Here is a 14,859-nt window from a genome sequence, read left to right as displayed (position 1 = left end):
TAAGCTATACCGAAATAGCTAGAAGCCCAGCAGCTCCAGAGCTTAGTACTATAGCAAGGACTTGTAGGCAGAGTTGTCACAGATTTTAAGCTTCTTACAATATGATCAAAATGCCAAATTTATATTTTCTTGTAAAAGAAAATAGGAGGTAGTAGAGTAATAGCATGTCAGAGGCTGCATTCAGGATGAAGCCATTGACTTTCTCAAATATTCAGAGTATCTTCGAAGTTCGAGCCCTCTTCTTATGGCAACATATGTACACAGACTATGCAAAATGTGGGCGATTTCAATTCACATGTCGCTCAACTAGAACGAAGGAGTATTTAAGCATCGACAGTCACTAGCTGATAGTACTTGGCTTGATTGTGTTTTAACTATTTTCCTTTGACTCATTGTAAGGAGGCGGAGTAGGTGCCACGCCATACTGTTCACTACCTAACGGCTTCTTGATCCAAGTAATAAAAGTTCGCGTTATTGATTTCCTTAGTTGGAGATTCCGATAACACCTAATAAGCGATTAGCACTAGTAAATAAACTAGAGGTTGAATTAGGCGTACCGCAAGCAGGTCGGGGACCAGCGTTACCAGTCTTCAGGGATTCCTCGTTATCGCCCTTGCCGAGGTCGTCGGTGCCGGCGTGGATAACGACGGTTCGCTATGCCATTGTCAGTGGAATGTTAGACACGAGCAGAAACCGTCTTACGCCGATGATGCTATGGGGGCCAATCAGCTTGACAAGGGAGTCGGTGACAGAGCCCTTAGCATTTCCCTGGCCATCAGTCTCCAGGTTTCCGAGGTCTCCAACGTGACGAGTCTCGTCAGAGGGAGCACCATGGGTCTTATTGTGAGGGTTGACTGGCATTAAACGTGTTAGCGTGCCGTGAACAGGAGCAAGGCTGAAGATCTGTGACGGAGATCTTCCCAGGAACGGGCCCTTCCGTAAAAACGAACAAGCCGGCGGTGCATCATGCAGGAACAAACTCACAGTGAGGGCCAGCGGAAGTGCATCCGTTGGTGTTATCGCCGAAGGTGTGGATGTGGAATCCTCGTTTGGCGTTGGGATCGTTACCAGTGATGTCCCAGGTGATGGTGGTGGGAGCAGACTCGGACTCCTGCTCGAAGATGACGGTGCCGGAGACCTTGGAGTCACCGCGGAGAACGCTCACTGCGAGGGCCTTGTTAGCTAGCTTCAACGCGTATAGTTGTAACACATGATGGCATCCTCCCCGCTGGTGATGGCGCTGAGAGCTAAGCAGTTCTCCAACCTTGATGGACGCAGCAGTGACAGCTGAGTCATGGTAAGGCCCATCAAGGGACCTTCGATTATCATTCAATGTTCCTTTTGGGGTAGATACAAGCCCATCAAGGTGCATAGAGTGTGAAATTCGTCATCTCGTTGGACGAGGAGGTCTGGGAAACTCGCTCAAACCAGCTCGAAGCCCCTCACTGTCACCCGCTGAGCATGGGTGATGCCATCTATAAAAAGAGCCACCCTCTCTGTATGTGAGCAATGGCTTGGTGACGGGAAGTCTTACCAGCCTTGACCATTTTGACGATTCTTGTTCTTTTGTTGGATGAGTTTTAGGTTAGGAAGCAGTTGAAGGTTGAACGATGATGCAAGTGGAGAGGGGAGCAAAGAGGAGTTTTTGAGGAAGAGTCGGGGTCCGAGGCGGCACGACCTCCGAGCTTCTGAGCTTTCTACCATTACCTCTCGCCAGCCTCGACCTCTTTCCGCTCCATGCGCTGTGCTTCCCCACTCCTGGACTCCAATGAGTTGCCCAGAACAGTTCTTAACCAATCCCTTGCAATCCTCACCAAGCTCTGGCAAGATGCGGGATCTCAACGTCTCATGAAGCTTAGCAATACTGAGGTGGGGTTACCATGAACTGTACCCCGCTCCGTCACACAGTCGTCATTTTACCTAGCCCCAAATAGGGTTGGCGAATGAGATTACATCATTGATGGAATCAGCTCCTACGGTCGACATCTAAGCCGATTTTCGGAGTTATTTCCTCAGGTATTGGCTTTCATGCCGCGGATGTGCACTTGTGCAGTATTGGAAATCAGATGTAACTATGAAGGCTTGGAGTGGAGCATGACCAGGGATATTGAACTGCATGATGTGGAATCAATGTTGTGAGAATATCACAAGTTAGCCTCATGGAGCAAGAAAGCCCATAACCTAGAGGCGAATTGCCAAACATAAACCAGTCCAAGGTCTACTAGAACTACACGAAACTTTTCAGGTCATTTTTCATCTACCAGTAATACTCGTAGGAATCTTAAAAACTTGCCTTTACAAGGGAATGTCCCTCCCCATGATTATGGCCAAATTTGCTGCATTGCATCATATTGGGGATCGACTACAAGCAGCCAAAATCACACAAAGAAATGGCCAAGGAGACATAGTGTTTAAAAAATCAGTTAAATTTATCAAAGAATGAATAATATATTATTACCCTCCAGCCCGCTATTATTGGCCATCTCATACGGAGGCAATCCATTTACTATTGTCGACTGTACCTAATGTATTCCGATAACGCGTCTACCTCCTCTTTAAAATACAGCATATTACTCTTTGTTTTCCTTTCGAGGTCTTTCTTATCTTTCTGTGTCGCCTTCAGCTGCATCTTGCCCATCACAAGCAAATCAATCATGCCGGGAGGCTGTCAGATGCAACCCATGACTTTTTAGTAAGTTGAACGGATCTTTTGGAGAGTCAAATACGGATATCAGCTTCAGAACAAAACGAGCTGCATGGTGTCGCAGTCGCGAAAGCACTACGCTTCATTGTATAACGTCATGTCTTGAGCATGATCGATCCACCGAGTGTGCAATGGCGATCGAATTAGCAGCCTGACAAGAACGATTGCCTGTGTTATTGTCTCAAAGGACGGGATGAATTTCGGGTCATCTTCAAAGGGTGACAGCACCCAATGGTAGAATTTTCGTTTTGTCGCCAAGAAACTTCGCACGATACTCGATAATACCGTTGCTGATGGCATCGAAGTCCTTCACCTTGCGTTTGCGAAAGTCTGTAAGCAATTCGCGAAGTCCTTCAACGTACTGATCATGTTGATCTGCCTCGCAGTTGCCATAGGCACCAAGTTGAAGGAGAATTTGATCATCTATTGCCCCTCGGCATGTTAGCGTTCCCTCCACTGGCATGCGCCCTCGCTTGTTTATGGTTGTGTGTTCGTGGATCATGATGGCACGTACCCGGAACCTGCATGTTTTCGAAATGCTGGAATTGGCACTCGCTGCCTCTAGGGCAAGCTCCTTCAATAAGCTGGTCAGGGCATACTTCCCTTGTCACGTCGATCTTATTGCTGTAGGTCAAAGAGCGTAACCCCCCGGCCACTGAACCGCTGTACTGAGGATGAAAGCGATAAGCCCTAAAGTATTGAAGAGGCGTCTCATATGGGACGAATGTGGTTTTTTCGATTTTCTCACAAACTCGCGGTGCCTTTTGGACCTCAGCCTGTAAGGAGTTAGCTTTGCAACCCAAGAACAGACCAAGTTTGTCTACTTCTCGATGCGTTTCAGATTCCGTATCTCCATCACCGAGTGAGATCGGTTGAGTGATTGGAGTTGTCGTTGCCATGCCCTGCATGTCAGTATCGCTTGTTTCCAACACTCCATGATCGAGTGGTGCATGACGGGGCGAAGAATGCCAGGAAACAGGGGGCTGTGGGCCTGGTAGACGAACACCGACATGCGTTGGCTCGTAGTCATCGGTATCTTCCTCCTCGTTCGAAGTATCGTCCTCGTCCATTGCCACATCGTCTTCGGCCTCTTCGACTCCATTCGTGGCAGGATCGCCAGATGTGTCCGCTATATTGTGTGTGATGGAAGATCTTGTCGTCAATGCAGAGGGGCTACCTGGTATAGTATTCTCCTTTGCCCTGCGATTCTCAAGCTCTTGCAGTTCACCTTGAGGAAGTTGGTCTATCATTTCCCTGTTAATAGTGGGCTCAATGCTCGAGGCTTCGTCCATCGAGGCGTCTGACACAACCTCATCGCAAGAGAGATTTACTTTTTCATTCTCTGCAAGCTCAGTTAATGTTTCTTTCAAGTTTGTCTCTTGAGAGGCCCTCCGAGCTAATTCAAGATCAGTAGAGAACACGTACAGAATCAATTATGCTAACCATTTGTCACCATATCTAAGCTGTCCCTCTGGAAATTCTCCAGCTCGGACTCGTTCGGCGTTGACGCGTTCAACTCATTTTCTGCAGCATCTTCCTTCAATTGCTCTTCTTCAGCCAAACTCTTCTGAATCTCGTTCTCGAGTCTAGCGGCTTCGGAGTATAGATGCTTGAGTTGTTCGGCCTGTGCCTTTCGCCGAGCTTCAACAATAGGCAGGCGTTCACTGGCAACTCGAGCACGCAGCGAGGGTCTTGCTGTCGCTGATTGGTTTCTCGCTTTGGGCAACTTGGCAATAACATGTGGAGAATTATGCACACTTGACGCCGGGCTATCTTGAGCCACTTCGGTATTTGTCGATACAGCACGCCTTACAGTAGGTGCTGGCGGGGTCGGAACGTCGACGCTGCCCTCCTTTGAAGGTGATCCAGATTGAGGCAAAGGTGAATTATTGCCGGACTGTTTTGCCTTCTTACGAGCCTCGGCCTCAGCAATTTTTCGCTTCATATCCTCAATCTTTTTGTTCATACTCTCAAGATCATACATGCCATTAGCACTTGTGGCGGGAGTCCCTGCAGTCCTTGGGCTGGATGCAGCGCGACGAGACGCACTGTCTGGCAGAGCTGGATGATCTCGGAAAGATGCTGTTCTTGAACCGGGAGTCATAGGCTGCTGTATTGACGAAGGCCGCAACTCAGGAGAATCAATTTCCATCTCAGCGTCGTCTTCATCGTCGCTCACATCGATTAGGAATGGACGAGACTCTCGAGTCTGGCCAAACGGGCGCTTATGGGACATGGCCGTGGAATTCTCGTTCAACTCCGCTGCAACAGGCCGTTTGCGTTGGTGAGGAACAGGAGAGGGTGCGTTTGATGACAGAAATAGCCCAGGAATAGATGGTGCAGTTGCTGGATCCGCAATTTCAACATTGACTTCTGTTTGCTCATCAATGTTCACGGAATCAGCACGCGCAAGACTTTGCGACCTGCTGGTTTCAGTTACTGGCGGAGGTAAGTGAGGCTCCGAGGATGTAGGCGCTTGGGGCGCCGCCTTCGCGTTTGCCTCCCGTGCTTTTATTAATGCCTCCATCTTTTGCTGGATCAGCTTCGACTTCTCCGATTGACTCTTAGTCTTGTCTGTTTTCGTGTTGCCTGGCAATAATGGCATCGGATGTGCGGGCTTAGCGATATCAGCGTCTCCAACTGCTGTTTTGGAGCCCTTGGCAGCCAATAAACGGGCTATACGGTCTTTCCGTTCTTCAGACTTGTCTTTGATCTGCCCCACGGCCTTAGGCCCAGCGGCGGCCGTACTCGTTACCGTTAAGGGACTCTCTTGATCGAGGGCATTGCTTGGTACTTTAGCAACGTTTGACATCGATGGTCGTTTTGCTTCTCCTTGGCTTGCGGTATTGGCTTCCAAGTCGAGACCCATCTCCCCAAAAAGCTCCTCCAGCAGTACCCGATCAATTCCTTCTTCGATATAGTTGTGATATCGAACATTGAGTGGCCAGAGGTGTAAAATTGCCTTTTCAGCCCTTTTCTTAGATTCTAAGATAATTGCATCTATATGCTTTGTGTCAGGCCTCGGGCTTGAGCTGTGCTCGCCTCCATTAGCATTTGTCGTCTTCATGACTGTTCCTGACTCCGTCATTGTAAGGTCATTGGCAACGCTTGAGTTATCTAGTCGGAAATTAGCATCACCACAGAGTACTAGGAACTTAAACATACGTGTGTTTGACCTGCCGTTTTCCGAGCCGTTGGATTCTATTTCACGAGGGGAGAGATACGGTGAGTATGAGCCGGAACGTTCGCGACCGGGTTGCTTTAAGTTCGAAGCTCGTTTCTCGACATCGTAGTTCTTTTGTAGGTTCTCGGTCGTGTGATGCTTGGCAGCTGTAGGATCTGGCGGTCGGGGGCCATTATCCTCGGCATCGGGGCCATCTATCCCGTTGGGCTCGTATATATCTTCGAGTTCGCCTTCACTGAGCTCACCGTCTTCCATTCTATCCACATCCATTGCCATAGTCGACAGCGAGTTGTATGTTATCGAATGGCTGGAAGCGTTGTTATCGGGCCTTGTCGACACATCCGGTGTAATGGCATTTCTTAAGTCCATTTGAACATCGGGGATTTTCTGAGGTGCTGTTGGCTGCCAGTTTGCAGTGTCCTGCGAAAATCTCATTCCTAAACCTGGAATGGTAGTCTGATTATACTCATACGCTTCCGCAACTCCCTGGCCGTGAGCCGGTTCAGCCAAAGCTGCGTCGTTATGATAAAAAGCAGGATTATATGGTTCGTTTGCTGAGTACGCGTAGGGCTGCGAGGTTTGGTAGCCCTGGGCCGCACCATGGCCGTACACGTATCGGCTCATTGGTGATAATAATTCCAAGTTTTCGTAGATTAAAGGTGGCGTGCCCGATCGCATCAAAGAGAGAATCAGATGCTAATTCAGGCTTATAGTCAAGCGTTAAAGCTTTCGGGGTGTGATAAGTCGGGATGAGGGCCAATTATTCGTTGTAATCTCAATATGCAAATCCCAAGCAGTGAAAGTTGCAGTTTAGATTCGAGAGTTCGTGATGAGTCATAACAGTCAATACCGTGATTTATTCATTTCGTACGTTGACTGGTCTGCTTGTCGAAAGGTTTCGTTGGCAAGCGTCCCTAGACGTGATAGAGTAGGTAGTGCATTGAAGGAATAATCCCAAGCTGTCTTTGACAGGAATATGCGTCGCGTCTAGTCGCATACGGCTTAGCGCAGGTCAGGCGCTTAGATCACATGACATGGCTTTGTTTACTCCCCGTCAGCTGTCCCTGGCAACGCGCTGAATAGATCGATGATGTTAATGTCAGTTCCATGCCCAACTGTGCTATCCCAATATTTGCCTTTGCATTGCATTACTTCATGGCATGTTCATGAAAGGGTGAATCCCGACCACAACTTTGTTATAATTTCACCTTTTAATTATTGGAAGATCAGAAACTGCGCTTCCTTGTTGTTTCTCTACCCTGCCTGATTTGTTTACTTTGCCTAATCGCACAACCTGGAGTCGAGTATCTGGCCGAGAGGATCGCAATACTACCAATTGTTCATGTGGGCTAATCACGATGTCTTTCAACGCCAACGCCAACGGCACAGCGCATCGGCGCAGTAATCCTTTTGCGAGAACACCTTCTGCTTCTCCAGCTACAAATACCAACTTGCGACCCAAGTCAGCCATATTCTCCTCCCCTTCATCAACTTCTGGGCTCTCGACACCCCCAGGACACAGCCGGACACAGTCGAACGGATCATTATCAGCAATGACTCATGGCTTCTCGGGCCCAGCGCCGAGGCAGCAACGTAGTGACTCCAAGAGCGCCACTCCAACATCGACGACATTTGCACCGTCATTTATCAAGACTGAGGAGATGAAACGTCATGATACAGTAAAGGGTATCGAAGGCGAAAATGACTTCTCCGGGAAGCGCTACGTCTGGCTTAAGGATCCGCAAGCCGCATTCGTCCGGGGATGGATCGTCGAAGAAATGGATGGGAATCGGTTACTAGTACAATGCGACGACGGCACTGTAAGTATCAGCTGGTAGTTGGCGTTCCGTATATTAACAATTCTTCAGCAAAGAGATGTCGATGCTGAGAGCGTTGACAAAGTGAACCCTGCCAAGTTCGACAAGGCAAACGATATGGCCGAGTTGACGCACTTGAACGAGGCATCGGTTGTCCACAACCTTCATATGCGGTACCAAGCCGATTTGATTTATACGTACTCAGGCCTTTTCCTTGTTACCGTCAACCCGTACGCATCGATTCCTATTTACAGCAATGAATACATCAACATGTATCGCGGGCGGAGCAGAGAGGACACAAAGCCTCATATTTTTGCAATGGCTGATGAAGCCTTCCGGAATCTTGTGGAAGAGGGGAAGAACCAGAGCATTCTAGTGACTGGCGAATCCGGCGCAGGCAAGACAGAAAACACGAAAAAGGTCATCCAATACCTCGCTGCTGTTGCGCAGGCAGACTCGACGATCAAGCACAAACCTCACCATTCTAACCTCTCACAACAAATCCTTCGAGCAAACCCGATTCTAGAGGCATTCGGAAATGCTCAAACAGTCCGCAACAACAATTCCTCACGGTTCGGAAAATTCATTCGAATTGAATTCACTCGAAATGGCGCTATCTGTGGCGCATATATCGACTGGTATCTGCTAGAAAAGTCCAGAGTCGTACATATCAACTCCCACGAACGGAATTACCACGTTTTCTACCAACTTCTTAAAGGGGCAAGCTCCGCCTTAAAGAGGGAATTCTTAATCGAGGGTCTTACGGTTGAAAACTTCAATTATACCAAAGATGGCCACGACACAATCGTGGGTGTCTCAGACCATGATGAATGGGATTCCCTCATGGAAGCATTTAACGTGATGGGGTTCTCGGATGAAGAACAGAGGTCTATTTTGCGAACTGTGGCCGCGGTGCTACACCTGGGCAACATCACCGTTGTCAAGGAAAGCCGCACTGCAGACCAAGCCCGCCTGGCACCAGATGCAAAAGAGCAAGCCGCAAAAGTGTGTAAGCTTCTTGGTGTACCATTAGAGCCCTTCTTGAAAGGTCTCCTCCACCCCAAGGTCAAGGCAGGCCGAGAATGGGTTGAGAAGGTACAAACCCCTGAGCAAGTTCGACTTGGCTTGGACGCTCTTTCAAAGGGCATCTATGAACGCGGTTTCGGCGATCTCGTCAACCGAATCAATGGACAGCTCGATCGCACTGGCATGGGTCTGGAGGATTCGCACTTTATCGGAGTACTCGATATCGCCGGTTTTGAGATTTTCGAACAGAACAGCTTTGAGCAGCTATGCATCAACTACACCAACGAAAAGCTGCAGCAATTCTTCAATCATCACATGTTTGTCCTGGAACAAGAAGAATATGCACGTGAGCAGATCGAATGGAAATTCATCGATTTTGGTCGTGACCTGCAGCCCACGATTGATTTGATTGAACTGTCGAATCCAATAGGTGTCTTTTCTTGCCTAGATGAGGATTGCGTTATGCCCAAAGCTACAGACAAGTCATTTACTGAGAAACTTAATTCTTTGTGGGACAAGAAATCAACGAAATATCGACCCTCACGTCTAGGTCAAGGTTTCATTCTCACGCACTACGCTGCCGAGGTCGAGTACTCTACAGAAGGATGGTTAGAGAAAAACAAGGACCCTCTGAATGATAACATCACCCGCCTTCTAGCTGCTTCATCGAACAAGCACGTTGCGTCCCTGTTTTCTGACTGTGCTGAATCTGAGGAGGATCATGCTACTGGCAGAAGCAGAGTCAAGCGAGGGCTCTTCCGTACAGTCGCCCAGAAACACAAGGAGCATCTTCACAGTCTCATGGCGCAACTCCACTCCACCCACCCTCATTTTGTTCGATGCATCCTTCCCAACCATAAAAAGAAGCCAAAGCAGTTCAACAATCTCCTTGTTCTAGACCAATTACGCTGCAATGGTGTTCTGGAAGGCATCAGAATCGCGCGGACTGGCTTCCCCAACAGACTTCCCTTTGCAGAATTTCGACAGCGATATGAGGTCCTTTGCCAGGACATGCCCAAAGGATATCTCGAAGGACAGGCCGCGGCCAGTCTTATGCTCGAAAAGCTTGGACTTGACCGCGCTTTATATCGGGTGGGGTTGACCAAAGTCTTCTTCCGCGCGGGTGTCCTTGCAGAGCTTGAGGAGCAACGAGATGCTCTAATCACCCAAATTATGTCCAGATTTCAATCAGTCGCTCGAGGGTTCATACAAAGGCGGGCAGCCTACAAGAGGCTATTTCGTACTGAGGCCACCAGAATCATTCAAAGAAACTTCAACGTTTACCTGGATTTGGCGGAAAACCCTTGGTGGCAGCTGATAGTGAAGATGAAGCCTCTTCTTGGCACCACTCGTACAGCCACAGAAGTTAAGCGAAGGGATGCAATGATCAAGGATCTAAACGAAAGGATGCAACTGGAGTCCCAAAATCGTATGAAACTTGAGGAGGAACGACGAAATTGTCACGCTGAAATGGTCCGAATCCAACAAACTCTCGAGAGCGAGCGAGCGCTTGCTTTGGACAAAGAAGAAATTTTCAAGAGGCTTCAACTTCGAGAAGCGGAGCTTGAGGAGAAGCTTGCGGGAGCAATTGAAGACCAGGAAAGGCTAGAAGACGAGTTAGACGACCTTTTAAATGCCAAGAACCGGGCGGAACGAGATGTTGAAATATATCGTTCTCAGCTTGAGCAAGCTGCCACCCTCATTGCTAAGCTTGAGGAGGAGAAGAAGGGACTGAGCACAAAGATCAGCGAAGTTGAACAATCAATGGCCGACATAACTCAGAGACAGGCCGAGCGTAGCGAGCAGGAACTCGCCCTCCAAGATGAAATCAAGATGCTTCAGAGTCAACTATCGGTCAAGGAAAGGAAGGTTCAGGATTTGGAGACCAAGCTTGTGAAGCTCGATCAAGATTCGGAGCTCAAACTCAACGCGGCTCAAAGAGAGCTTCAGTCAACTAAGTTCCGAGAAACTCAACTTACCCACGAGAACGAAGACATCCAGAGACAGCTCAACGAGCTCTCCAAGACGTCGACTGATTACGAAGATCTTGTTCGACAAAAGGAGAGTGAACTCGCTCTTCTGCGAACCGACAACAAGAACTTCGAAAGCGAGCGCCAATCTCTTGAGGATCAGAAGAAGTCTCTGACCACTGAGAAGGAGAAGAACGCCGAGAAGTACCGCGAGGCTCAAGCTGAACTTGTAGCCATGAAGTCTCGGCAATCTCAACTGGAGCGAGAGGCCGAGGACGCAAAGAACTTGCTGGAAGCACGTCTGTCGGAAGATGCACAGGCCGATCAGAATCGCCAAGTCCTCGAGTCACAAATAAAGGATCTGAAAGATGAACTGTACAAGACACAAATGGATCTTAGTCGAGAACGCCAGTCTCGAGATGACGTCCAACTGCTCGGTGAGCACCGCTACCAAGAGTTGAAGGATGAATTCGATCGTCTTAATGAGTCCAAAATCATCATCGAGAAAGAGCTATATGCCCAGCAGGATACCCTACGGAGAACAATGGAGGCCAGGACTACTGCTGAGAAAGAACGTGACGAAGCAAGGCAAGAGATCCGCCGCCTTCGAGTGGCGAAGACACAAGCTGAGGAGGCAAGAATGCAAGCCGAGGTCGCTGGCGAGAGACAAGCTTCTAAGGCAGCCCTGGACCGCGAGAACAGTCTTCGAAAAGATCTCGATGCAGCACAGGAACGGCTTCAATGGTTTGAAGGAGAGTGCGCCAAGCTCAATCACCAGATTGAAGACCTTAACAAGTTGATCCTCGAATCAGGCGAATTCGGCTTGAAAAACGACCAAGCCAAAGAAAGACTTGAACGAGAGTTGACCACTGTGAAGAGCCGCCTGACAGCATCAGAGAATGACAATCGTGCTTTGCTGAACAAACTACAGCAGAAAGGGCTGGAGATTGCTCGCTCTAGTTCACGCGCCAGTGAAGCTTCTCGAGGTCAGATCATCTCTCTCCAGCGCGAAAAGGCTCGGCTGGAAGAGCAGAACACAAAACTCAACAAGCAACTGGGTGATTCCCAACTCGCAATTGCATCACTCGAGAAAAGAGCGGAGAAATTGCAGCTCAGCCTGGAAGATCTTAGCCATGAGGTTGCGCGTGAAGTCAAGTCAAGCAGAAATGCTGAAAAGGCGACTTCTACCTTCACAGCGCAGCTGGCTGAAGCAAATAGAACCATTGAGTCAGAGCGGCAATTACGAACTCAGGCCCAGACTACTATTCGTACCTTGCAAACGTCCGTGGATACACGAGACAAGGAAGTGAATGAGCTGCGAGCTCAGATGCTTGATGTTCTACGGACTGTCGATCCAGAGGTTCCCATCCCCCCTCAGTCGGATGGGGCTGATGAAAATGTACTCATTCAGAACTTTGATCTTGTGAGAAAGGTTGAGGAGCTTCAGCAAAACCTTCGTGTGCAAACAGCAGCTCGAACAAACGCCGAGAACCAACTCAGTGAAATGCGAGCGTCGAGGAATGACCCTGCTAGCAGACCCAAGCTCGAGGAGATCCAGCTCAATGAGGCGCCCTTCCAGGGGTCACCAACTCAGAAGAGGGCAGCCAAGCTCCATGCTCGCAATTACTCCAATACTTCCACACCCACCCGGCGCTTCCAGGACCTCGATCATCTTCAAGATTCAACACGTTCCGATCGAACCATCGACACTCTCAACTTCAACAATCGTATGGATTTGAAAGCCGAAGTCGAGGAACTTCAGAATCAACTTCAACTTAAGGAAATGCAAAATCGTCACTTACAGAGCCAGATTGACCGAAGCACGCCTATACCGGAGAACTACGACGACCAAAGCCCATCTTTGCGTCGCATCCAAAAACTTGAGATGGTCAATACTCGTCTTCACGAAATGCTCGATGACTCTAATAAGAAGGTATCTGCTTTGGAGCGCACAATTCGATCCGGGCAGCTTTCATTACGGGATGTACAGACACGCACACACGAGGAAATTTTGGAGGTCCTAAACAGCCAAGAAGACTCTCGTCGAGCCTTGGTTCATAGTCACAAGGACGCCGTGGCGGAGTTAACCGATATCAAGGGACACTTTGAGAGACTACGACACGATCGTGCCAAGGCCGAAGTCGAGCTCCGTGATGTCAAGTCTGACCTACAGGAGATGACTCTAGCAAGAGAGCAGGAGGCACAGAATCGGAATCAGCTTCTCCAAGAGTTTGCAGATCTTCAGATTCGTCTTGATGCAGAAACCTCGAAGTTTGCAGATGTTTCTTCTAGTCTTGAAATGTACAAGAGCCGTGCGGACGAATACTTCAGCAAACTCGAACAAGCCGAGATCGCTGTTCTCAAAGCTAGTCGTGCCGAACAGTTTGCCAAGTCCCAGGCAAAGGAAGCTGAAGACACGTATGCGGAGGTCATGGCAGAGCGTGAGAAGATGGATGCCAGCATTGAGGATCTCCAACGCCAGAATCAACGCCTCGAGGAGAAGGTTGAGGATATCTCGACAGACTTGGCAGCTGCCACTCAGGCTAAGAAGAGACTTCAACACGAACTGGAGGACTACCGTAATCAGAGAGCCATGGAGATCGAGGACAAGGAATCGAGTATGGAGCAGACTCGTAAGAAGTATCAGGCCGAGTTCGCTACATTGACCAACGAACTTGATCTTGCTCGTGAGGAGAGGCTCTTCAAACAAGCAGAGATCGCCCGCCTTCGAGAAGAACTTGATGAATTGAGGTCAAAGTGGGATGATGAAGTCCTCAACAGCTCAACCTGGTCCAAGGAGAAGGCTCGTTTAGAGTCAACATTGGCAGATGTCGCTTCCTCTCGTGATGAGGCAGTAAATGCTCACAATGAAGCTCAAGGAAAGGTTGTGACATTGCTCTCTCAAGTCCGTACTCTCCGCTCCTCGGTGGACGAGATCGCAGCAGAACGAGACCATCTTCTCCGGGAGAAGCGAAATGTTGAGGCTCGCCTCGAGGAAGCGAAATCTGGCCTTGAAGACCTTGTGAAGGGAGACAGTCCCTCTCTGCGCAATGCCGCCAACATGGACAAGGAGATTCTGGAACTAAGGTCACACCTTGCCCAACAAGAGGATATTGCGGCCGCTGCTGTGGAGAAGATGCGCAGAGCAGAAGCCCTAGTGACGGAGGTACAAAAGGATGTCATGGTGGAGCGCGAAAACAGCATTCAGCTGCAACAACAAAAGGCATCCTTGGAAAAAGTTCTCAACGAGGCCCAACTCAAACTTGTTGATCTGGAGACCAAGGGCTACTCGAGCGCCAGCCAAGATGTCAAGTTCCTGCACAAACGTATTCAGGAAGTGAGTTACCCTGTGACACTAAACAACTTTATCGAAGCTAACATGATGCAGCTCGAATCACAGCTCGAAGACCAGGAGACTGAGCGTAGCAAATCTCAGCGCTCCGTTCGAAACGTAGATCGAATCGTGAAGGATATGCAAGGTCAGATCGACCGCAAGGACAAACAAAACACACAGCTTTCAGAGGATGTCTCAAGGATGCGCGACAAGGTCGAGAAGCTACTGAAGACCATCGAGGAGCTACAGTCATCGGAGTCCCAAAACCAGTTGTCAGCTCGTCGAGCTGAGCGTGAACTCCGAGAAGAAAAAGAGAAAATCGCCCGACTGGAGCGCGAACTGGCAGGATTGAAGAGCCTCCGCAACGACAAGGGGTCGGGGAGCGTCATGGGTAGTGTCCGCAGTCGCATGGGCCCCTGGCGGGTCAGCGAAGGAGATGATGCATCATCCATGGTGGATATTCCCAGGAGGAAGAGTAGCCTTAGTAGGGTCCCCAGCTTCACAAAAGGATTCCTATAGGGGTAGGGGGTATTGAACAAGGAGGCGAATGTAGAATACACACATAAGCTGGGCACATGTTGATGAGGCGTTGAAGCATTTGTCCAAGGTCTGGGTACTGTAATGGTTTGCAAGGCATGGGAGACGGGCATGATGGATGGCGGATGGTGTCTAGGATTGGTTTTTGGCTCGCTAGTGCTTTAGGTGTTATTTACTTTGCGTATGATTAATGAGGAGCTTACGCTGCATGTTTACTATGTGGGATTTCTCTTTCTGGGGCAAATTCACTGCATGATAGTTCAATACGACTGGTTGAATGCCCAATG

The 14,859-nt window shown here is 49.1% G+C and overlaps 3 protein-coding genes across 3 annotated transcripts; 1 reads left to right on the top strand and 2 right to left on the bottom strand.

Moving 5' to 3' along the window:
- Positions 1 to 483: 483 nt before the first annotated feature.
- FMAN_09241 (putative superoxide dismutase) lies at positions 484 to 1,547 on the bottom strand (the record flags this gene model as incomplete). The annotated part of the gene is made up of 5 exons (XM_041830059.1): positions 484 to 506; positions 558 to 654; positions 703 to 854; positions 985 to 1,164; positions 1,535 to 1,547. 5 exons carry the CDS (start codon positions 1,545 to 1,547, stop codon positions 484 to 486), a joined length of 465 nt encoding a protein of 154 aa, XP_041680761.1.
- A 1,368-nt stretch (positions 1,548 to 2,915) lies between these two features.
- Positions 2,916 to 6,512, bottom strand: FMAN_09240 (uncharacterized protein; the record flags this gene model as incomplete). The annotated part of the gene is made up of 5 exons (XM_041830058.1): positions 2,916 to 3,136; positions 3,219 to 3,480; positions 3,529 to 4,100; positions 4,148 to 5,821; positions 5,870 to 6,512. 5 exons carry the CDS (start codon positions 6,510 to 6,512, stop codon positions 2,916 to 2,918), a joined length of 3,372 nt encoding a protein of 1,123 aa, XP_041680760.1.
- Positions 6,513 to 7,246: 734 nt separating this feature from the next.
- On the top strand, positions 7,247 to 14,554 carry FMAN_09239 (uncharacterized protein; the record flags this gene model as incomplete). The annotated part of the gene is made up of 3 exons (XM_041830057.1): positions 7,247 to 7,708; positions 7,757 to 14,038; positions 14,090 to 14,554. 3 exons carry the CDS (start codon positions 7,247 to 7,249, stop codon positions 14,552 to 14,554), a joined length of 7,209 nt encoding a protein of 2,402 aa, XP_041680759.1.
- Positions 14,555 to 14,859: the final 305 nt, after the last annotated feature.

This window comes from Fusarium mangiferae, assembly GCF_900044065.1.
Source record: "Fusarium mangiferae strain MRC7560 genome assembly, contig: FMAN_scaffold004, whole genome shotgun sequence".
In the NCBI taxonomy this organism is placed as follows: Eukaryota; Fungi; Ascomycota; class Sordariomycetes; order Hypocreales; family Nectriaceae; genus Fusarium; species Fusarium mangiferae.
The sequence above is the reverse complement of the archived record's forward strand: the minus strand, read 5'-3'. Positions and strand labels throughout refer to the sequence as shown.